We start from the raw sequence: 22,500 nt of genomic DNA on the forward strand, positions 1-22,500 counted from the left end.
GTGAGAGACGGGCGCCCCCAAAAAAATGCACAACGGCACCAGTGACGAGAAACAGGTGATGCACACACACACACACACGAAAGGAGGGCGGGTGTCACTGCTGTAGAGAGCGCAGCAGCGGATCTGCCGAGTACGGCGAATCAAGAAGCCGCGCACCGTTGGTCGATGAGGAGAGTGGGGGGGGGCGGGCGGGGCGGAGCAGGTGGGCCGGTAGAGAGAAGGGAGGACGTCGGTGGTGGATGAAACCGAAGTGGAAGATGATGGGCTCTGAGCATGATGGAGGAGGGTGGGAGGCAGGCCCTACGGGTGTGAAGGACAACAATGTGCCTACCTACGCTTGTGCTCAGAGGGAGAGGGTGACGTGGGGGTGGGGGAGAGATGGGGAGGCGTCTTGCCAGTGCTTTCTCGTTCTCACCCTCTTCCCAATGTCGCCCGGCACCAACACGCAGCCGGTCATCCACGCATATGTGTGCGCATCTGCCCCCGCTGCTGCTGCTCTCTCTCTCTTCGGTGCTGCTAGTTTTATTCGTTTTCGGTTCGCTTATGTGTGATCGTGACCGCAGCGGATCGAAATGTTGTTCGAGGAGGGGTGGGGGAGGGTTAGGCGAAGGAAAAGGGGAGCGCATCGACCATGTGCGCGTGCTCTGGTAAAACTGGAGTTTGCGGAGAGCGGAACAAATGTACGTGTGTGTCCTGAGAACGGGTGTGCCGAAGTGCCTGCGCACCGCGCCCCCTGGTCACCACCGCGGTGAGGCAAGCAGCAGCAGCAGCATCAGGTCGAACGGCAACGTTTGCTGCCCACCTCCTCCAACGATAGAGGTTACTCGGCGGCGTTCGCCCACCTTACTCAAGCTTCGTGAGTTTCCGAGCCGAGGTGAAGAGTTTGCCGATGACCTTGCCGAGCATGCGGACGGCGATGTTGGCAACGATAGACAGCCCCACAAACACCGGCATAAGTGCCGGGCGGTAGAGCGCAGTCTTCAGCACGGCGGGTGCGCTGCTGCTCAGACGCGGCGGGGCGAGCTGGTAGTTCACGTTCAGGCCAAGCAGAAGCCCGCAAGGGGCTAGAAAGGCGAAGTTGACGAACGTCGGGACCCAAGTGAGGTGGTACAGGTGCGCCCAGTCGAGCCCGAGCGTGTCGTAGCGGGCGACGAAGTACAGCGGCAGCAGGAGCAGCAGAACATGATGCAGGAAAAAGATGTAGCCCTCCCAGAGGTACTGATGATCGTCCCAGTCCGGCTGCACCAGTGCCCCAAGCGGGCTCCAGACCCAGTCCACCAACAGCGAGGCGAGGTAGCAGCCGCTCCCGTATTGGTGCGGCCTATCGCTCATGAAAATGTAGATCCACATCCCAGTGAATATGTGGCAGGGCATGAGAAGCCACCCCAGTTGCACAAAGGGCTTCGGCCGCGATGCCTTGGTAAGGCCCTGCACCGCCAAGCACGCCATCAATGTGTACGCAATCAGTCTGTTGATCGGGCATTTCAGTGAGCGGCCCACTCCAGCTGTGCCGAGCCGCGCGATGGCTGCTGACCGGAAGCCGCGAGACTGGCGGTGCAGCACTGTGCAGAACAGCAGCGCCACCGCACTGAGCACCACGTGCAGCTTGGGAGGCTGAAACCAGTACTGGTGAGCGGGCATGACGCCCCAGCTCATGCCGGTGCGGTCTCCAATTACCGTGAGGACATCAGCGAACACATCAGGCACGATGTAGTCGCACCACGCGACCACCTCTGCGTCCATCAAGAAGAAGGGGAGAGAGGCAGGCAGGAGGGGGGGGGTGAAGGACGGAGACGATAACGAGGCCGCAGGCGTGCAGGGCAGCCCTAGGGAAGGGTTAGAAGATAGCGCAGCTGCAACGGCGGTGTAACACCTTCCAAAAACAAAACAGCAGACGCGAAGCGGATACGGTCAATGTGGGCAAGCAAGAGGATAATTAGGGGCGATGACATCAAGCGATGTGGTGCGAGGCGGAGAGTGCGGGTTTGGCGCTGGGTGGGAGATTAGTGCGGGCTTTGCATGTATGTGTGCGCGTGCGTTTGAGGAGGACGTTCACGGAACGGGGGCGCGCCTGTACGTGGGCCATCATCCCCTCCGTGCCCCGCGCGGGGCACGCCGACGCGGCTGAGGCGCGGTGTGCGCACGAGGGTGGCCTCCGCTGCGTGCACGGGCAGGCCTTCTTCTCTGACTATTGTTTGCTTCATGTTACGGGTGAGGGCGCTTAGAGTGTAAGGAGGCAGAGAGCGAACCACACCATCGTACACACACACACACGATGGACAGCGACACGCACAAACGCCTTCGATGGCGGCGCACTGCTCGACTGTCGCGGCACCTCAGTCCTTGTCAGTTCCGTCCACCCCCTCTGCCCCCATCTCCCTCTCCAGTGCCTCCAGCTCCGCCTGCAGACGCGCGATCTCGTCATCGGTGGCCTCCGCCTCGCCCTCGCTTTCCGCGGAAGCCACAGTCGCCGAAGTAGTCGCGCTGGTCCGCGGCCCTCCTTCCACCTTATCATCCCCCGTGACCTTATCAGAGGCGGCCGCCGCAGAGGCCACGGCGCCAGACGTAACGGCGGCGTTGCGCTCCGCGTTCTCTTCGAGGGGGTAGTAGAGGAGGTCCACCGGCGATCTCTTATACCACGTCTGCTCTCCGGCCAAGTAGCGCCGGCAGTTGTCGCTCACGTTCCAGAAACCGAGCTCATCCGCATGCTCGAGGGCATAGTTGGCGCAGTCCCTCCGATCCACCCGCAGGCACGCCTCAAGGAAGATCTCGAAGGAGTCATCGCTGAGGCGAATATAGTAGTGGTTTCTGCACTGGTTCAGCAGCTGACAGGCGTAGCTGAGGTCAAGCGGGCGCTCCACGAGGTCGAAGGCAGTGTGCAGGTCCTCTGCGGTGGGCCGATCCGTACCTTGGAAGGAGTGGAACTTTTTGTACCACTCCAGTACGTACTTTTCCATGGACGTCTCGGGGCCCTCGAGGCGAGCCTTCTGGAGGAGGTGGCGCTTCTTGCTGAGCCACACCGGCTGATGCGCCATGCACTTCGGCCGCACATAGGGTCTGTCGAGGCCGCCTAGCCACGCCTGGTACAACATCTCCGTACGCTGGTGGTCTGGCTGCTGGATAACAGTGTAGATCTTCCAGTTGTCGGCGCCCTTGAGGAAGAGCATCCAGTACGGTCTGCGGTACCGCAACGAGGCAAGGAGAGCCTGAGAGGTGGACAGCATGATGGCGACCGGCTCCTCGTACCTTTCGGCGTGTGTGTATGCAGAGTATTAGTCATCGCAGAGAGAGAACGAGAGAAAAAAAAAAAGACGGGTGCGGAACAAGCGATGCGGTAAATAGGACGCCAGACTTACATGCGCGCACACACACACGCAAGCCCCACTACGTGTTTGTACCGATGCGCGAGCCTACCACAGAGATAGGAGCGATCAGGACATGTGAGGGCGTTCGCCGTCACGTAGAAGCGCGTCATCACTAAGACTCTCGTGCTTTCTGTGATGTGAGTGTAAGTTTGCGTGTGTGTGTGTGTGTGTGCACACGGCTCCCTCCGCTTCCTCTGCACAAATCTCCGTGCTCCGCCACACACACTCACCCCACCCACACCCACACACACACACACACGCACACAGAGACGCGCCTCCCACCTCTCGTGGGCGTGGCGACGCCCTGTTCAGTCACCTTGAGGGCACTGTACTTGCCTTTCTTGCTTCCGTTCACTTTGATAGCCCAACGGACCCCTCCCCTCCCCCCATGGCAGGAGCACGCACACACACACGCAACGACAAGTACAGCAGATCACCGGCACATGTCCGTGTAGACACACACACACACAGTCGACAAGAGAGTCGTTGAAAAGGGTTTGAGAGAGCGCGGCCGTGCATCCGTGCGCCCTTACTGCCCCCTTCCCATTTTCGCATCTGTCTCTGCTCGTGTGTACCACAACGGCATCGCCTTACGCATGTCCGACCCCAGGAGGAAGGGAGGGAGTGCAGCCTCGGCGACTCGCTCCATTCAGCAGAGAGAGAGACCGTCTCGCTCCATCACGGCGGGTAGCCCGCCTCCTCGGCGAGCTGCAGAGCGACTTGCAGTTCCCTCTCCGCCTCTCGCAGGCGCTTGTGGTACTCTTGGTACGCCTTCATCTTCAGCTGATCAGCCGTCTGCGGGGTCGTCATCCCGTCTGAGGGAGGCGGCGTCGTGCGATGCGGACTGCCGCTGCCTGCACCCGTGGCAACGGGGTGGCTACCTGTGGCGGCAGCGCTACTCGCCGCTGGCGGCGGAGGGCACAGCTGCTGCCTGTACCGTTCGTACGCCTCGCGAATCTCGGCCTCCATGTCGTCGGAGGTGTCGGTCGGCTGCTGGTGAGCGGGGGTTCCCTCCTGAGCCTCAGGTACCGCCGCGCCTTCTACCACGCCCGCTGGCGCCGGCTCGGCCTCCGCGGTAGGTGGAACCGCCGAGCCGTCGCCGCCGCGCATCTGCATGATGTTTGCCCTGCAGTACGGACACGTTGAGTGGCCTTCCAGCCACCGCTCGAGGCAGTCGATGTGGTAGCAGTGACCGCATGGTAGCCGCTTCGTACCACCACCAGGCACCATGTCCTCGTAGCAAATCGTACACCGCACGTCGCGCGCCAGATCCTCGGCGGTGGCGTCAGGCATGCTGTTCCGCACCCGCCGGGCCAAGACGAGGAACTCGGCCAGCCCGGATGTCTTCTCGAAGATTCGCAGCACGTGCCCCACGAACCCGCGCAAGAGCAGCAGCGGCAGCGCCGCCTTGTAAAAAATGTACGCGTAAACGCTGACGAACAGCAGCGACTCTGCAATGCTCGTGACGGCGTCCGCCACAAAAGGAAGAAGTGTGTGCTGGCCACGAAGGACGAACAGACTGGCGAAGTGCACCGTGCTGCGCAGCGATGAGCTCAGCAGCAGCATGTAGATGAGAATCATGGAGTAGTGCATCGACGCCTTCTCCTCGTTCAACTCCGGCCGTGTCTTAATCATCCACGTCAGCAGCCCAACGTCGCAGATGATCGCAAAGCACAGGTACGCCGGCATGCGCGTCGCGGAAATCCACGTCATCTGCACCGTCGACAGTGTCGTGACGCGCTCCGACGCGAGCTTGTGCAGCACGCGCCACGCGAGCGTGAAAAGGAAGAAGAAGCTTGCGGCGCTTATGATCGGCTGGTCCATGTACAGCGGCACCACGACGCACTCCACCGTGTAGAGCGTGAAGGACGTGAGCAGCGCCGTCTCCTCCGACGCGTTCAGCTGCCCAAAGAAGCACCACTGCAGCACCATCCACAGCACCACGGTAAAGGCGATGGCGGTGTTGACGATGAGCAACCGGAAAGAGGACGAGTTTGCCAAGGCGACCATCGCTGGGTAGAACTCACGGTACGTGTTGGCGTAGTCAGCCAAGAACAAGGAGCACGCGAGGAAAGAGGAGACCACATAGGCCACAACTGATGTACGACCCACCATGGCGACCTCGCAATGGCTGCCGGCGCGACTCGAAAAGGTGAAAAGAGCAGTAAAAGGATACAGCGACGGGTGCACCGAGAGGTGCGCCGCACGCAGGCGCCTGTGTCCGTGCGTGTAAGCGAAGCCGTATGCGAGTGTATCGGTGTATATTCGACCCTGAAGCAGAGAGCACTTCGTGCCCTCCACCAGAGCGAGGAAAGCGAGCGGAAGATAGGGAGAGTGACAGAAAGAGGCGAAGGTGACGTATCATAGCAATGGGCACCATCGTCATGGGCGCCTGTGCAGCACAGCGGCCTAACTCGGCACGACGGGTTGGTGGGCGAGCGGTGCCGCACTGGCCTGCAGACGGCTTACGCGATACCGCGCACAACGTCGAAACATCTCTTCCCTTCGCCACACACCTCTCTGTCGGTGCAGGGCACCGACGCGGCGCAGCGAAACGCAGGCATCGGCGTGCCTTGTATGTCAGCTGTCCATGAGGGTTTCACGGCGGACGGGCGGCGTATCGGACGCACTTCCACTGCGTGTTGCGGTCATGTCAAGGCCGCGCCGTGCATTAACAAGGACTCTATCGCCACCACCACCACCACCATAGCAGCACAGCGCGCACACACTGCAGCTCCATGTGAGAAGGTGCAAGCGGCGGCGAAGGTCGCGCTTGCCAGCTTGGGAGAAAGGGAGGGATGAACAGAGGAGCGAGAGCGCCGCGAGGGCCCTTGGCCAGCGCAGCAAGCGAAGGAATGACGCGGAAGTCGACCCGCCATTGTCACGACAGCCTCCTGGCCAGCCCTTCAAGTGCATGTGTGAGGGGGGAGAAAAGGGAGAAGGGGGCTGCTCACCGATACGAGTGAAGTCCCTGCCCAATATTTGCCATCACAGAGAGGTGGGACCGTCAAGAAGCAGCGAGAGCCCCCTCGTGCACTTCGGATCGTATCACGAAGACAGAAAACGACGCACCTCGTAGAGGTCCTGTTTCACGCGATGCTGCTGCTCCGCCTCGGCGCTTAGGCGGCTGGCGGTGTCCGTCACCCCAGATGGCAGACCCGCTTCGCGGCCGATGGCTACACCAAAGCTGGACGGCGTGACGCCGCGGCACGGCTTGTAGGTGAAGACCAACGGCGGCTTCATGCCATGGCCGGCGAGTGGGTTTGGGCCTGACTCCTTGAAGCCCATGTAGTAGCACGTCACGTCGCGAGCTTCGTCGGCGTCCATCCGCCTCTCTTCATTTTCGCCGCTGCCGGTGATCCTCTGCGCCACGTAGGGATCGCACAGATAGCAGTAGTGCGTCACGAACACGGTAGTGGCCCGACGGTCTAGCAAGTACTCCAGCGTCGCGGCGGCAACGGCAGCACCGTCGAAGCTGCTTGTGCCGCGCCCCAGCTCGTCCATCAGAACGAGCGAATGGGGCAGCTGTGGGGCGCGCAGGATGCGACTTGTCTCGTCCATCTCAGAGAGAAAGGTGGAGGCCCCTTCGAGGATGGAGTCGCTAGCGCCCATGCGGCAATATATGCCCTCGAACACCGGCAGCTCCGCTGCGTCGGCCGGCACGCCGCAGCCTATTTGCGCCAGCACGACGAACGTACCCACCATGCGCATGAGAGCAGACTTGCCGCCCATGTTTGGCCCCGTCAGCAGCCACGCCCCGCCTGCGCGCAGCTGCACATCGCAGCTGACGTAGCCGTGAGGGAGAAGCCGATCGAGGATGGGGTGGCGGCCCTGCCGAATGGTGAGCACCACGGGCGACGACGCCGACGTAGACTGCCGCGCACACTCTGGTAGCGCCACGAGCGCTGGCATTACGTAACCCGGCTGCTGGGACACCAACGCCAGGGAGCGGAGAGCGTCCAGTGATGCGATGGCCTCCACTACGCCCGTCAGCACCCGCATCACTTCTACGTCAGCGACGGTGTCACGCTGGTGCTGCCACCAAGCCGCGGTGGCCGCCAGCGACAGCCGCTCCGTCGCCGCCGTCAGGGCAATGTGCTGCTCTGTGATAATCGGCGTGTGGTATCGCACATTCGTCTTCGTGCGTGTCTGCACCACCCAGTCCGACGGCACGCGCGCGCACTTGCAGGCCGGCACGTCGAGTAGAAAGGGAGTGCCGCAGATGGCGCGATACTCGAGCCCCGGCAAGCCTAGCACCTTTCGCGCTGCCTCCAGCTCCGCCTGCAGGGCAGCCTCCGCCTTCTGCCTGGCCTTCAGATGCGGCAGCAACGCGTCCGGCACGGCGCGACCGCCCTCCGTGAAGTACTCTAGCGGTGTCGTCGCGGTGGTGCGTAGCAATGCAGCATGCCTCTCGAGCAGTCGCGCCACCGCAGGGCCATGTACACTCGCCAGCAGCTGAGTAAGAAGAGGCGGCGGTCGGCTGCTGCTGAGCCCAGCATCGCCCTCCCTGTCGCACAGCTGCGCTGCGAGCACTGAAACACTTCTTACCATGCGCAGCAGGCGCACGAACTCTACAACCTGGCAGCGCTCAGCATACAGCTTGCTCACGACGGCTTCAACATCCCCCTGGCGCGCGCACTCGTGAAGGAGATCCTCGATTTGGCCGTCGTCTTTGCAGGCCATGAGGTAGGCGAGTACTTCCTGCCGGGCGACAATGGAGGCGCGCTCGCACAGAGGTGCAGCAAGCCACCGGCGTAGACACCGTGACCCACACGGTGTGACGCTGTGGTCGAGCAGCCCGACCAAGGAGCCGCGGAGTCCTACACTGCTGTGAAAAACGTCCAACGCGCGCAGCGTCGGACCGGGTAGGTGTAGGCAGCGGAGCCGCGCGTCTGTGCTCGCGCCGTCGTGCGCTGGAGGTGCCGCCGCTGCCGCTCCTTCTTCGTTTTCGCGGAGCGCCTCTTCAGTTGAGCTTCCGCGCGCGCACAGCGACCGGTACACCTGGTCCAGCCTGTACGGCTTCAGATACGCCTCAATGGCAGCGTCGATGCTCTGCCCTGCGGCATAGACGTAGCCAGAGACGCTGACGTTCTTGCCATCTTCCTCCCCGTTCGCCGTCGGTCCGAAGTTGAGTGGCAGCCCCTGGCGCAGAGCCGTGGCGTACACCTTCGGCAGAGCCTTCAAAAAGCATGCTGTCGTGCGTTGAAGCGGCACGTCGCGGCCGCCGCGCGCTCTCGATGGGGACTCTGCCGCCAGCACAATCACCTCGGCGATGTCGTACCGCTGCGTGACATCCTCCAGCTCGAGAGCGCCTCGAACGTCGAAGCGCAGGCACCGCTGCGTCACGAAGCTCACCAGCACCACCGAGAGCGGCGGCCGCGCTGCTGTGGGTGCGTCGTCAGCGTCGTTGGTGCCGCGCATACGACCGCAGCAGCCGGCATCTATGAAACACAGGAAGAGCTCTGACGCGCCTGCGTCTGACGAAGGAGGCGCGTGCGGTGGTGGCCAGCTGAAGCCGGTGCCATCCCCCTCCTCGGCTTCTCCCGCTCCGGCGCAGCTCTCCTCTGCTGGGACTTTGGAGGCATCCCCGGGGCCGCAGCCGTTGCCACCGCCGTTAGTGACGCGTTCCGTGGGGAGGAGGGTACCGCGGCTATACAGCTGCGACACACTGCGGGTGAAGAGGCCGCTCTTGAGCCCGTCCGCTGCCCGCATAGCCGCCGACTCCTGATCAGCAAAGCCGACGTGGTACCCCATAGCCACAAGCCGGTGCACGTAGAGGTCCACACGGGTGTACGGGAAACTGCTGTACTCGAAGGGTTGCCCTGGAATACACATGATGCCGACGCGGCGGCTGACAGCGCGGCTGTCGGAGCCGTAGAATTTTACACGATAACCGCAAGCGACCATCAAGATCACATGCGGCGAGATGGATTCTTTCAGTGCCACTACCTGTTGCTCGAGGGGGGTCAGGCTAACGCCCTCGGTCTCCCCTTTTACAGCTGATCGACAGCATAAAACCTCGATGGCGTGCGCGACGTCTTCCTGATCATTCTGCCGTCCACGTTTGCTCATCGGTCTTTCTTCGTGAAGCACACAAAGTGCCCTCGCAGGTACCAGTGTCTGACTGTGAGCCAGAAGCGGCAGTGGGGGAGGGGTATAGAAAGGCGCAGGGAAGCTCAAGGGCGATGGTGAAGGTGGGAAAGACAGAGACAAGCTGCGTGTCTTGGCCCCGTCCTCTTCGCTTTTCTTTCCTTGCTCTTGCGTCCCCCAACGCCGGCAAAGTCCCAGTGCGCTGCTGGGAGCCGAGAAGTGTGTGTGTGTGTGTGTGCAGTTCACTCTTTGTGAGCGCGATGTCCGCACGCGTGTGTGAGAGGGCGGGGCTGGTGTGCGAGAGTCAGGGAGAGGGACATGGTGGAGCGGTAGAAAAGGGCAGCCCACGAGAGCGGGTCGAGAAGGGGAAGAGGTAGAGCATGGATGTATCCGTTACCGAGGGCGTGGCAGCTCAATGATGGGGCCACTGCTAGTCCGTCGATCTGCCTGGTGTTGGCCAAGGCGTGGTGGATGCAAACGCAGAGCTAAGCGAGGGAGGGAGGGGGAGGGGTGGGGACAGGCAGGTGGCGGAGCGGCAAAGGTGAAGTACAGACGCATCCACGCATAAAAGACGTCTCATCTGCCCCCCCTTCCCTTGCCGTTTTCGACACACGCACGCGCAGGCACGCATTCGTTTATATGTGCACCGACATGCACACACCGATATATATATATATATATGCATGTATCCAAGCCTATAAATATATACATATATGCATATACGCAGGGACATAGAGAAGCAGGGGGTACACATTCACGCAGGAAAAGAGGTTCGACGGCCAACGGCGTAGTTAGCGGAGGTGAACGACAGGAGGTGGCGTGGCGGCAGCCGTGGCGGCCAAACGACGAGTGTGGTGGCACCGACTCACAATAAGCGAACACGCGTCCAGGCAAAGACGGGAAATTCAGATGGAGAAGAAGAATCGGAAGGACAGGCGTCGGATGCGCTCTGGGAAATAAGGAAGACGGAGGGTGGAGCTGCGAGCGCACCAGCGGCGCGCTGGCACTCATGTCACTAGATGAGTCCTCCCTTTCCTTCGCCACCGTGAGAGAGGGGGGAGAGAACGCTTTAAACTGGGGCCATTGAGCGAGTCGGCATACTCGTCTCCATCGACCCGACTTCCGGGGTGGTCTGTGCGCGGTCGTGCCGCTTGCACCGAGAGGGCCACACCGGTCGGAGCAGAGTGCGTCCTCCATACAAGAGCAGACATACCCGCATGTGCTTGCGCTTGTGCACAGGACGGGAGTGAGGAAACACCTTTCCTTCCACTTTCCTGTCTCACCGGGTGGATACATGAAGGGGTGGGGTGTCGCGAGACTTACTGTGAGGGCACGGATAGCGGCAGCGACGAGGGAGGAGGGACCCAGAAGGCGCACTGACGATCGAAGTGCAGTTATCGCTCGCAGTGGGCAAGGGAATGTAAGAAAAGCGCCTCCGTCGTCCGTCCCTCGCACCCTCGGATCTTGCCGCACGCGTATGAGCCCCGCGGAAGGCGAGCGAAAAGGATCCACACACACACGCGCGCGAAAAGGAAACCAATAAAGGAAAAACCTCCGCAGGGACCGGTGCACGCCCACTTGCTGGCGCAGGACGGAGAGCGGAGGAGGTGCGGAGGTAAGCAGGAGAGTTGACCGTCGGCACTCCCATGTAAAAGACGCCCTTTCACCACCATCGAGCGGGCCCGGAGAAGAGGGAAGCCGTTCGCCGCAGAAAAGAAGGTCACGAAAGGGAGCGTTAGACTGCAGATGATGAAAACATGTGCGCTCACTTCCGCACGAAGATACTAACGACAGTAAGAATCGGCGAGATACATGAGCACGGGAAAGGGTACCAAGAACCTTCAAGAAGGCAGTGCACCGGTGCAAACGAGTTCGCGCGAGAGCGAGGGGAGGGTCAGCAGCAGATGGTATCGCGACCGGCCCTCTTCCCCTGCCACGTCACCACTCCATCCGCCTACTTTCATCGCATGCGCGATGGACGCACATCTCCCCTTTAGGTTCGCATCACGTTGGCGAAGTTCTTCTTTTCTAGCAGGTACGCCTTGAACAACTTATCCACTACCAAGTGGTGCTTGAGATTGATGCGACGGTCCTCGGCAAGCATTTCGAGCAGCTCGTCGCTCACGCGCGCCACGGTGTTGGGCTGGACGTGCTCGCACGGCGTGTCGTGCACAGGTGAAAATCGGTCCAGAGAGTGCGTCTGCTTCGCACTAGTGAGCGTTTGCGTCGGCTCACCACAGCTATCGGCGGGCTGTGCACTGTCCAGCGGCGTCGATGGCATCTGCGTGAAGACGCCGCGCTTGCTGCTGGTGTTTTTTTCTGTTTTTGCGCGGAGAGGACTCTGTGCAGGCAAGAGAGAGAGAGGACAACGGAGTGCGTGTGGGGCGGAGGGGGGGGTGTTGAGGAGGGGAATGTCTTCAGAGTGAAAACTAAGAAGAGCAGCGCATTTATGGGTCGATGCTGCAACGCCCATCCCGCGGTAACAACGGCAGCCGCACGACGAGGAAGATGAAGAAGAAGAGAAAAGTGGAGAAGAGGTGGAGAGACGTGTGCACAGAGGGTATATGGTATGCCCTCAGGGTCTTCATTGCTTTCTCCGTTAGGTGCGGCTTCGCGCGGTAGAGGTGCTCTACATTTGTGGACAAGAGCAAGAACGCAACGGCGGCAGAGGCTGGACACGCCGACGTACGGCACATGAGAGGGGACATTTTGGACGTGTAGCGCAACCGCGGACTGCCCGCTTCGTGGTTTACGTTATACATTGGTTGCTCGCAGCGTCGCATACAACAACGCCAACGTAGAGTTAGTCGGCACATCTTCTTCGCTTGCGCATCGGCACTGACTACGTCTCTTATCTCTCTTCGCTGATCTGTTAGCCTTGATCTCCTCCGTTCCCGGTCAAGGGCATGAGCATGTGTGCTTGAGCGATGTGCGATTAGAATGGGTGGGCCAGCCGTGGTGGCATGCGTGGCGTTGACGGGCCAATGCTAGCAGCAGGCTACGGAAAAGGAAAAGATCCAACACACACATACACACACATGTGAACAGTACGACCGTTCCCCCTCCCCACTTAGATCGCAGATGCTTGCCTTTCCAGTTTTCAGCTCCTTCTCCCCTGCCGAGCGTGGTCAAATCGTGTCACACCGCAGTCACGCTCGTCTTGCTGGTGAGCCGGAAAGATGAGCGCAGGCAAGAAGGAGAGAGAGCGATATGGCGATGATGGCGGTGCGAGCCGCAGCACAAGAAGGAGAGGCACATATCTTGGAAGAGGCGGTAGGGAGGTGGTGGTGAGGGGGGGGCAGCTGGTACGATGGAGATGAGCCGCCGCCTTGCATACACCCGATTGTGTGTGTGTGTGTGTCACACCTGCTATTGCCGTGCAGCGCTGCAGACCAGAGCACCGCCACTGCGTGCGCTGCCCTCCTCCCTGTCCTCTGAGCCGCCTCCGCCGCCTTTCTGCAACAACAGCGCGCGAAAAAAAAAGCTGACGAAGAAGAGAGGCGGGACCGCCCTCTGCCCGTGTTTCCTGCTGCGTCGGTGCCGCTGCTGCTACTTCCTCTTCGCAGGCACCGGCTCGGCAACGGTGGCCTTGCTTTTGTCCTCGCGCAGGCCCAGCACTCGGTTCATGACGAGGTGGTCGGCCGTCGTATCAGGGTCGACGACAAAGTACCCGAAGCGCTCCGCCTGGATCGACTCGAAGTGCTTGAAGTTCTCGACGCCCTTCTCCGCGTACCCGTGCGACACCACCTCGCTCTTCTCGTCGATGAACTTGAGAAACTCGGGATCGATGGCGGCACGGTCGTCCTTGAGGAGCGCATTGTACAAGCGCACCTCCACCGGCGTACATGCCGTCGCGCTCACCCAGGAGATATTTGTCTTCGGCTTGTCTTTACGCTCGAAGTCGATGTCTACATGAATCACCATCGGCTGTCCCTTGGCGTCCACCTCGAAGCTCTTGCACACAACGTTGCCTGAGTACTTGAGGCCCACCACGCGTGGGCCAGGGGCGAGTCCGTAGAACTTGTTGTTGTCGTCGTCTGTGTGGAAGTCACTGCGGTCGACGTAGAAGGTGTCCGTGAATGTCAAGGCGCGGCTACCGAGCTCAGGCTTGCGCGGGTGGTTCGGGCACTCGAAGATCCGCTCCCCCTTCCAGTTGTCCACCACCACCTTGATTGGGTCAATCACCATCAGCCGGCGCTCGCAGCGCTCGTCGAGGTCCTCGCGCAGGGTGTTCTCCAGCATGCTGATCTGAATTACATTCATGGAGCGGGTGATACCAACCAGCTCGCAGAAGCGGTTAATGGCGGCCGGAGTGTACCCGCGGCGACGCATGCCAGCAAGGGTGAGCAGGCGGGGGTCGTCAAACCCGCGGACAATGCCCTTGCGCACCAGCACGTTGATCTTACGTTTCGAGAGCAGCGAGCCCGTCACGTTGAGGCGGCTGAACTCCCACACGTACGGACGCCACAGGTTGAGCTCGTTCAGCAGCCAGAAGTAGCTCTCGCGGCGCGTCTCGAACTCCAGCGTGCACAGGCTGTAGTCGATGTCCTCGAGCGAGTCAATGAGGCAGTGGGTGAAGTCGTAGCTTGGGTAGATGCACCACTTGTCCTTGATGTGCGGGTGCTCGACGTACTTGACGCGGTACGCAATGAAGTCGCGCATGTTCGGGTTGTCGCTCTTCATATCGGCCTTCACGCGAAGCGTCGCCTCGCCCTCGGCGTAGCGGCCCTGGCGCATGTGCTTGAAGAGGAGCAGATTCTCCTCGACGCTGCGGTTGCGCCACGGGCTGTCCTCGCGCTGCTCCCGCTGCTGCTTCAGCTCGTCTGGCGTGCTGTGATCGACGTAGGCCTTCCCATCCTTGATGAGCTGCACGGCGAAGGTGTGCAGCTGGTCGAAGTAGTCGGAGGAGAAGGTGACCCAGTCCGGTTTCCACCCCATCCAGTCCACCATCTCCATGATAGCGTCAATGTAGACCTGATCCTCCGACTCAGGGTTCGTATCGTCGTAGCGCAGGTAGCACTTGCCACCGTGCGCACGTGCGCTGCCGAAGTTGAGGTTCATGCTCTTGGCATGGCCAATGTGCAGGAAGCCATTCGGCTCCGGGGGGAAACGGAAGTACGGCTTCCCGCCGGTGACCTTCTCGTGCGCCTCGAGCAGCTCGCGCGTGTTCCGGCACCCCGGGACGGGACGGCCGTTCTGCAGGATCGACAGGTCGCGCTTCGTCTCCATTTCTTTCACTTCTGCAGCTGCCGGTCCCGCCATCTTTGCCAAGCGCGGGCGGAATAGGCGGAACGTTGTTTTCGTAAGTGTCTCGGGGGGGGGGGTTACTCTGTGTACGTGGTGATGGGCGCGTGTGCTCCAGCAGCGATACGTGCGCTGCAACGGATGGCCCGGCGTCGTGCATGCTTGCCAGCGTGCAATGTCGAAACGAAAAACAGAGCGAGAGAGAGACGGGCACGCGTGCGAGAAGTAAGCAAGTAAAGGGCGCGGGCGGACGTGTACGGGGGGAAGAGTAGAAGGAGGGGCAACACGTGTAAGTCACGACAGTCCTTGGCATTGCGGTGGCACACGCCATCTTCCGCTGGCGAGCTTCGCACTACACCACACGTGCAGGGGAAAGAAGAGCGCCTACACTGACCGCCTCACCGTCACCTTTCCTTGCCGCTGTGCATGGGGACAAGGGGGAGGGGCCTGCACTGCTGGCAACTAACATAACGAAGGTGTGATTGTGGTTCTTCTGTTTTAGCGCCGTGGTTGCGCGTGAGGTTGGATGATCACCCCCCCCATTTATCGAAGACGTTGTCGAAGCGTTCGGCGGCACACGAACACCATGACCACAAACAGAAAGCGTGCAGAAAAGGAAATAAAAGGATCGAGCAAGCATCATCGCGCGCGCGACACCTTCACTCGTGCACTCCCTCTCTCTGTCTTGAGACGACCTCAAGCGCACACGCATCAGTCATGCATGCAGCAGATACAAGGAAGAAGGAAGATCCCCAAAGCACGCGCCGCACGTCGCCGCTGTTGGGGGGGGGGGCTCCACCTTCTCTGTAGGAACGCCTCTCTTTTTAGTCAACTTCTATGCGTTGTGTGTACACGCAGACAGGGAGCGAGCGAGCGAACGGGGGGGGGGGTGCGCACAGGCACACGTACATGCACACACCAGTATCGCAAGCACGTTCCTACACAATTTAAAGGCATTAGTGCCCCTCCCCCTCCTCTGGTCTTCCACTCCACGTCATTTCTGGCTGCTCGTCGCTCCAAGCGTCCTCTACTGCGCGTGTGCAACTTCATCTGAAGGGTGTCGTCTCGTCCTTCGCCTCCCTCTCTTCGCACCTCTTAGCACGCCGTTGGGCATAAGAAGGAGGGCGTGTAGCGCACACACCTTCTCAAGGATGAACACGCACCCGCCACTCAGCGCCTTTTCCCGGTGGCGACGCGCTCTGTCTGGCGGCCCTCCCGCTGAAGTGGACAGGAAGCTAAACAGAGCATAACAGTACACCAGCGACAACGAGGCGTCATGGTGTGCCAGGTCTGTGTGAGAGAGGCGGTTTTCTATGTCTATGAAATTGAGGGAGGGGGAGGGAGGGTTCATGGAAGCGGTGGCCAATGAGGAGGGGTGGGAGATGACCCCTGTGAGCATGCAGGATGGGGGAGGCAAGACGTAAACGCACAGACACAAAAGTCCAGTCGATGCAAAAAAAAAAGAAACCAACGACGGCCACGAGCACTCGGTGTGATGGCGGGAAGCATGAGGAGCGTGGGGAGGAGGGGGAGGACGGTTCGTGTGGCAACACCACGTCTTGACCACACACGCGCTACAGGGGAGGGGGAGGGGTGCCTTCGTAGCACATGGCCCCCTCCTTTCACCACTTCGCTCTGCTACATCCATCCATACGGCGCTTTCACTCCGCATCGTCCACCTTGGGCGCCAGGTAATAACGAAGGTAACCGACGTTGTCGATGCCGTACTCCACCATGCAAGGACTGTCCTTGGCAAACTTGAGCGTGACGCGCTCGCTGAGCGTCGAGCCCTTGGCAAAGATGCCCATGAAGCGGAGCGCAAAAGAGAGCGTGATGGGCTCCTCCATCGCCACCTCGACCCCGATGGCGCCGTTGCCGCCCTCCGCCTTGTTGTACCTGCGAGAGATGGGCTCGTGCTCGTCCTCGTCCCGGGCCTCCGCCTTCACCTCTGATTTCACCTCCGACTTGGCGCTGCGATCCGACACGCCGGCGGCCTGAAGGAATGTGTAGCCCTGCCCAACATCGCCCGACGAGCTGAACTTCACGCCCTCCTTGCTGATGGCGATGGTGACAGTGTCGCCGAAGACCTGCATGTCGCGCACAATCTTCGCGAACTCGGCGGAGTTGAGTGTGACAGTGCTGCGGTAGTCCATCTCAGGAATGCCCATCGACTCCGCCTCGATTTCGAGCAGTTTCAGCTGGTACTCGCACTTGCGCGTCCTCTCCGGGTTCTCAGAAGTGAGGGTGACCACGTCCGAGTCATCGTCATGACGCAGACTGAGGCTGTCGTTGCCGTCGACGATCTTCAGCACCTTGGAGAGGGAGGCAAGGTTGAGGCCAAGAATAATGTTGCGCTCGCACTGGTACTTCACAAAGCAGTCGTCGCGCAGCAGCATGTGCACGAGGGCAACGTGGCTGGAGTCCATGGCCTGAATGGACAGACCTCCAGGGTTGCAGTCGAAGTTTGCCTCATTCACCAACCCGTTGATGCACTCGACCAGGCGTTTCCACAGGCTAGCGTACTGGACCTGAGCCTCGAGCATGATGAGGAAAAGTGGCGTAGAGGTGCTTGCGCGAAAATGACGTGCTATGCTGTACAGGGCGCAGGCGTATGTGTGTGTGTGTGTGTGCAGACGGTATGCGTGTATGGGTGTATATGTGCGGCAGGCTGACGTGAGCGGTGGAGCCCATGACGATTTGTTCACGTTCGTGGACGGCGATGATGGCGGTGCCGACGCCGAGAAGGTGAGGGGCAGACGTATGAAGGAACAACAAGCGAGGCAAGAGGCGGCGGATGCCGCACGTGATGCAGCCAGTGGCGCATGGGCAGATACGCACATGAAGCGAGGCGAAGGTGGTGGCAGTGGTGGGGAGGTGAAAAAAGTCGCACATGCGAAGAGCTCGAGATGACTCGATGCAGCAAGATGGGGCAACGAAAGGCTCGGGCGCCTTTGGGAGGTGGAGCGCCGGCACATCACGTTGCAAAACGGCTTGTTGTTTGACTGTTGTTGTGACGAAGGCAGTAAAACCTGAGTGGTAATCGGTCTTCCGCGGATGCACGTGTACGTTATCGTGTAGCCTTAGGATACAACAACAACTACGCATACACGTGCTTCCAGAGAGACAGATGTACAAACGGTTAAGAGCACAGGCGAAACCGTCTTACAGCGGCGCCGTGCCGGTCGTATTGTTGCTGAACGTGTGCTGTGCTATACGCGGCACTCGGACAGACAGAGAGGGGCGAGAGGCAGGTCAATCTCTTGCTGTATCCAGCTCTGCCGACGACAGCATGCCGCACAGACGTGCCGGTACCAAAAAGCGTTCATGTTCTGCTGCCTCAGAATCACGGTGGGGGCTGCACGAGCAGGCCGCTCGGGTCTTCACGCACCAGGAGCGGGCAGACGTTCATTTTAGTGTAATGCTCCCAAAAGACCTCCACAGCAGCGGCGCATTCGTCGCCGAGCACGAGGGCGAACACGGCGTCGTATCCGCCGGCGCCAGGGCATCCAACCGCGAACACACCCGGCAGAGTCGCCGTGTCGTCCAAGAGATCGGTCAGCTCTACAGGCTCCACCTTCACCTCCGCGGCCAAGCCCATGTCCCGCAGTAGGGCACGGCTACGGGCTGCGCAGCGGGACGCCTCGACGATGCACTGCATCGACTCGCCGTCTGCCTTGAACAGCGGCAGCGAGGGCACCTGCTGGAGCGCTGCCATAGAAGCCGCGTAGACGTCCGGCTTCGCTGCCGCCTCGTCGATCATGCGACGCAGAGCGGCGATGTACGCCTCGTTGTTGCGACGCAGCTGCTCCCAAAGGTTGTCTGGGGTGTCAGCGACAGATCTGCGCCACGCCACGATCTTTGCGACCATGCCAGGAGTGCTGGAGCCGCCTTGGTGCACGTCTCCGAGGACCAGCTTCACACCAGGCGGTAGGCGGAACGGCTCGGGCGGCACCCACACCTCTTTCATGTCCACACACCGCCTCAGTGTCTCTACCTCCACCGAGCTCGGCGGCTGAGCACTGTCCATCATCATCGATACGCGGCTCGCAGGAAAGCGGCGGTAGGCGCACGTGCCGTAGACGGCGGTGTACACGTCGAAGCCGCTACCGATCTTGCCCTGTGTGACACTGTGAGCAATCTGGGCGATACGGTGGACGTACTCGTGTGAGCACCCGTCCGCGTTGAAGTGGTGGCACAGGCACGCCACGATGCTGGTCGTCATGGCCGCAGACGACCCCAAGCCGGTCTTGGAGACAGCACCGACCAGCGGCAGGTGGGGTGGCAGGGCGCGCAGGTTGGCCACGTTCACGTCCTTCCCTTGACTCTCTAAATAGTTGCGTTGACTGTAAAAGTTGTTGTCAGCCAGGAGCTCCACCCAAATCTCGCCATCGGTGCTGCTGCCCAGCGACTGGGCGGCTGCCACGGAGTACAGGACAGCGTTGAAGATAAACGGGCTCCCCGACCCCTCCGTCTGCTTCACCGCGACGATGCCGGGCGCTGACGTATCGGCAACGAAGCAGAATGACTGACGGAACTGCGGCGAATTCATGTGCATCGTCGTTTTCCCCGAAGCACCGGCCGTTGTGGACTCCGCCTTGACGATGCGCGTCGTGAAGCGCGCGTTCACGCCGATCGAGACGCCGACATTGGCCGGGGTGCACGACTCCACAATAAGGTAGCTACCAAGGATGAGAACCTTTCCGGGTGCTGACGCCTCCATTGCCAAGAAGTTTTTTTTTGAGCCGGGAGCGGGGGGAGGGGGGAGAGGGAGAGAAAGGATGGCAGACAAGAGGGGCGTCGCAAGCGAGGAACAGGGGGAGGCTGCGGCAGTGGTTAACTATGGAAGACACTTGTTCAGGCAAGCAACCATGCGTACATACAGAGAAATACAGAGGGCAGAAGATGGTGGCACGCGAGCACAAGGTATACGATGTGCGGCGTGTGTCCGTGTCTGTAAAACCGGCGAGCGTGAGTGTCGCGCCACGGGAGATGGTGAGAGAGAAAGAGAGAAATGGGGAGGGAGATAGGGAGAGAGGGAGGGAGGGAGGACACACACAGACAAACAAAAGGCGATGACAGAAACAGATGTGCTCGAAGGGGCAGAGGGGAGACTGAGAAAATAAACTCTGCGCAAACCTAGACAGACGCACGCACATACACAGAAGGAGGCAGAGGGAAAGGGGAAGAGAGAGAGTCAAAGTGCTTCATCGTGGTAAGGATCATGGCAGGATGTAGTGCCTGGGCTCAGCTGCGCTGCATTAGGTAATAGACGCGACAGGCTCTATCAAGTATCGCGGTGCCCATTGCCGTCTGCACCAGGCGGCGGCCCAGGGACCGCGAATCAGCGATGTCCCTGTCCCACAGCAGGATGAGAGGAGTGACACAAGAACAGAGGAAGGAGATGAGGAGTGTCTTCGAAGCTGCAATGCGGCAAACGTGCGCGAGAAGGCAGAAACCCCACAGCAGAAGAGGGATTCTAGAACAAAGAGCCGAAACACATAAGCCGTGTGGTGTCGCCAGGGTCCCTGCAGCAGAAGAGGCGCTGTGTAAGTCTTAATATTCAAACGCGGGGGGGGGCGCCACCAAGGCACTGGTCGGAACCCGCACACAAGAATCCAAACACTTACAGACGCACATCAACGCGCTCATCATCTCCGACTTCGCCATCCCTCCGGTACCAAGGGAAGAAGATGGGGAAGAGAAAAAACAGATGGCAACGCATCGCTGTATGTCAACAGCCCAATTCTGCGCGCAAGCGCAGACACGCAACGCAGTTGGATTATGGATCAGCGATGGAAGCATCAGAGAGAGAGAGAGACATGGAGAACGCGATAGGGGAGGTTAGGGGGGTTTGCTCCCTTCCCTCCGCCCCACCACGTATCCCGCCTCTTCTCCGTTCAATGCTTGGATTCAAGCTCCTTGAGCAGGGCCGGGTCCACAACGACAGCACGCTTCTTGCGGCGTGCCGCGGCCATCTCCTCCTCCGTCGGCGGCTCGGCCACCACCACAGCCTCGCCGTTCTCTTGCACGGCACCGCCCTCGACGTTGATCTGGTGAAGGCGGTAGAGGTAGTAGGAGGCGCACAAAGCAAACGTCCCGGCGCAGAAGAACACGACAAGGAAGAAGACGTACCCGCTGCGGCTCGTGCAGCACCACGAGGCGCAGTCCGAGATACGGGGGTTCAGCAATGTGCACATGCCGCTCGCCATGCAGGGCTCCCGCGCGCACTCAGCGCGCAGAGAGGCGTAGCCGCTGCACTTGGCTGTGCAAGACATGATACCTTTTTGTGTGTGTGTGTGTGTGATGCAGTTGGGTGAGCGGCTTCGATGCGGCGAATCAAAAGTGAGCGAAATCGAGAGAGCACGCGTGCTGTTAGTGGCATAGGACAGCCGCGTGTTCAAGAGGGCCGCATACACGCGCAGACGCAGACACGACGACAGGCACTGCAAAGCCCTCCGTGGCTGTAAAAGAAAGGGCACAGAGAAGTCGACAGAGGCGGATAATAGTGAGGGGTGGGAGCGATGTGCGTGTTTGAGCTGCACACACAAAACAAAAACACGGACATCTCAACGTGGTGAGACAGCGAAACAGATATGGTATGTGTGAGAAGCGTGTGTGGCGCCTCACAAAAGGGGAGCAACTTCTCGGCCACCTTCCCCTCTCTCCGCTTCTACTGGTGGGTGCAGCACTGGAAATACAGCGCTGAGAATAGCAACAATAGCACCCTGTCGCGCAGAGGTGGCGAGGAGTGGGAAAGAGAAACATTCTTGTGGAAGGATAAAGGCACGCATCATCCGTCTCGCGCCCATCTGCATCCTGTAGAGCCCATCCTCCAGTGTCGGCAAAGCCGACATATGCCACGGCTGCGCCAACAGACCTCCGTGAGTCAAGCACACGAAGATAGAAAACGCTTCTCCGGAAGGCCGATTCGGTTGGCGGTTAGCCTGGTTCGCCTGCCCACACTGCGCGCCCTCTCTTTTAAATGATTTTCTTATACCGATTAATCTTCACTCAGAATTACAGAGAAGGAAAAGATAAAGACGCTTCACGACTGCGGAGCCGTGCGCTTACACATACGCGAGACTTCCTATTCGCTTCTCGGCCAAGGAATCTCCGTCCTCTTCATCACAGGACCACAGGAATGGCGGAAGAGAGGCAGGGGGAGGGGCTTCGAGTGCACCAGGCAACGCAGAATGTCCCGATTACCGACACAGACACACAGTGGTAGACGCGGGCCATCAGCAGCAGCGAAAACGTGAGGCATATAGGAGACAGCGTGCCGTCACCAAAGCGAAGGGAGTGGAGGCCTCTCTTCTGATTCGGCTTTTGTGGCTGCATAGCGGTGTGCATGTTTCTGCCGCCGCTGCCGCTGCCGCTGCTGTCCCTCCCACTCTCTCGTTTAACTACTCTAGCGAAGAATCCCAAAAGACAGAGTCCCTTCATCGCTCTCTCACTTTAACAAGCGAAAAAAAGCGAAAACAAAAAATGTCGTTATAGAGCTTCTTCGATCAAACTGCACCACAGGACTTCCGCCGCCACCGCCGCCGCTGCAACCCTTTCACAGGAGTGACGACATGCACACCGCGCAGCCCCGCATGTTGGCCATCCTCGTTCACCAGGAGGCGCTGTCGCACGGCAGTCTTAGCTCGAGTGCCACAACAAAGAGAACAGAAACACAGGGAACATGCAAAACCAGAGAACAAGGAAAGCCACCTCAGAGCAAGCGCTCAATCTCGAGCTTCACTGCTTGCACCTTCGCCGCAACAGGGCTGTTCTCGCCCTGAAGGATGGCTAGCGCCAC

At 60.2% G+C, this 22,500-nt stretch overlaps 10 protein-coding genes across 10 annotated transcripts in view; all 10 read right to left on the reverse strand.

Annotated features, from left to right (window-relative positions):
• Nucleotides 1-843: 843 nt before the first annotated feature.
• On the reverse strand, nt 844-1,743 carry LDBPK_151440 (hypothetical protein, conserved; the record flags this gene model as incomplete). The annotated part of the gene is made up of 1 exon (XM_003859619.1): nt 844-1,743. One exon carries the CDS (start codon nt 1,741-1,743, stop codon nt 844-846), a length of 900 nt encoding a protein of 299 aa, XP_003859667.1.
• A 593-nt stretch (nt 1,744-2,336) lies between these two features.
• LDBPK_151450 (hypothetical protein, conserved) lies at nt 2,337-3,224 on the reverse strand (the record flags this gene model as incomplete). The annotated part of the gene is made up of 1 exon (XM_003859620.1): nt 2,337-3,224. One exon carries the CDS (start codon nt 3,222-3,224, stop codon nt 2,337-2,339), a length of 888 nt encoding a protein of 295 aa, XP_003859668.1.
• Nucleotides 3,225-4,043: 819 nt separating this feature from the next.
• On the reverse strand, nt 4,044-5,480 carry LDBPK_151460 (hypothetical protein, conserved; the record flags this gene model as incomplete). Its single annotated transcript, XM_003859621.1, has 1 exon — nt 4,044-5,480. The coding sequence occupies one exon, from the start codon at nt 5,478-5,480 to the stop codon at nt 4,044-4,046; it is 1,437 nt and encodes a 478-aa protein (XP_003859669.1).
• Nucleotides 5,481-6,413: 933 nt separating this feature from the next.
• LDBPK_151470 (mismatch repair protein MSH3, putative) lies at nt 6,414-9,437 on the reverse strand (the record flags this gene model as incomplete). The annotated part of the gene is made up of 1 exon (XM_003859622.1): nt 6,414-9,437. The coding sequence occupies one exon, from the start codon at nt 9,435-9,437 to the stop codon at nt 6,414-6,416; it is 3,024 nt and encodes a 1,007-aa protein (XP_003859670.1).
• A 2,011-nt stretch (nt 9,438-11,448) lies between these two features.
• LDBPK_151480 (hypothetical protein, conserved) lies at nt 11,449-11,736 on the reverse strand (the record flags this gene model as incomplete). Its single annotated transcript, XM_003859623.1, has 1 exon — nt 11,449-11,736. The coding sequence occupies one exon, from the start codon at nt 11,734-11,736 to the stop codon at nt 11,449-11,451; it is 288 nt and encodes a 95-aa protein (XP_003859671.1).
• Nucleotides 11,737-13,004: 1,268 nt separating this feature from the next.
• Nucleotides 13,005-14,717, reverse strand: LDBPK_151490 (glutaminyl-tRNA synthetase, putative; the record flags this gene model as incomplete). Its single annotated transcript, XM_003859624.1, has 1 exon — nt 13,005-14,717. One exon carries the CDS (start codon nt 14,715-14,717, stop codon nt 13,005-13,007), a length of 1,713 nt encoding a protein of 570 aa, XP_003859672.1.
• A 1,643-nt stretch (nt 14,718-16,360) lies between these two features.
• Nucleotides 16,361-17,242, reverse strand: LDBPK_151500 (proliferative cell nuclear antigen (PCNA), putative; the record flags this gene model as incomplete). The annotated part of the gene is made up of 1 exon (XM_003859625.1): nt 16,361-17,242. The coding sequence occupies one exon, from the start codon at nt 17,240-17,242 to the stop codon at nt 16,361-16,363; it is 882 nt and encodes a 293-aa protein (XP_003859673.1).
• An 800-nt stretch (nt 17,243-18,042) lies between these two features.
• LDBPK_151510 (phosphomevalonate kinase-like protein) lies at nt 18,043-19,419 on the reverse strand (the record flags this gene model as incomplete). Its single annotated transcript, XM_003859626.1, has 1 exon — nt 18,043-19,419. One exon carries the CDS (start codon nt 19,417-19,419, stop codon nt 18,043-18,045), a length of 1,377 nt encoding a protein of 458 aa, XP_003859674.1.
• A 1,177-nt stretch (nt 19,420-20,596) lies between these two features.
• On the reverse strand, nt 20,597-20,974 carry LDBPK_151520 (hypothetical protein, conserved; the record flags this gene model as incomplete). The annotated part of the gene is made up of 1 exon (XM_003859627.1): nt 20,597-20,974. The coding sequence occupies one exon, from the start codon at nt 20,972-20,974 to the stop codon at nt 20,597-20,599; it is 378 nt and encodes a 125-aa protein (XP_003859675.1).
• Nucleotides 20,975-22,413: 1,439 nt separating this feature from the next.
• The window catches only part of LDBPK_151530 (ribosomal protein S6, putative), a gene marked incomplete at both ends in the record, with an annotated part of 381 nt that continues 294 nt past the window's right edge, over nt 22,414-22,500 (reverse strand). The window contains one exon of the mRNA XM_003859628.1: nt 22,414-22,500. This exon is cut by the window's right edge and continues 294 nt beyond it. Within this exon, the coding sequence (XP_003859676.1) occupies nt 22,414-22,500 (87 nt within the window).

This window comes from Leishmania donovani, chromosome 15, assembly GCF_000227135.1.
Source record: "Leishmania donovani BPK282A1 complete genome, chromosome 15".
In the NCBI taxonomy this organism is placed as follows: Eukaryota; Euglenozoa; class Kinetoplastea; order Trypanosomatida; family Trypanosomatidae; genus Leishmania; species Leishmania donovani.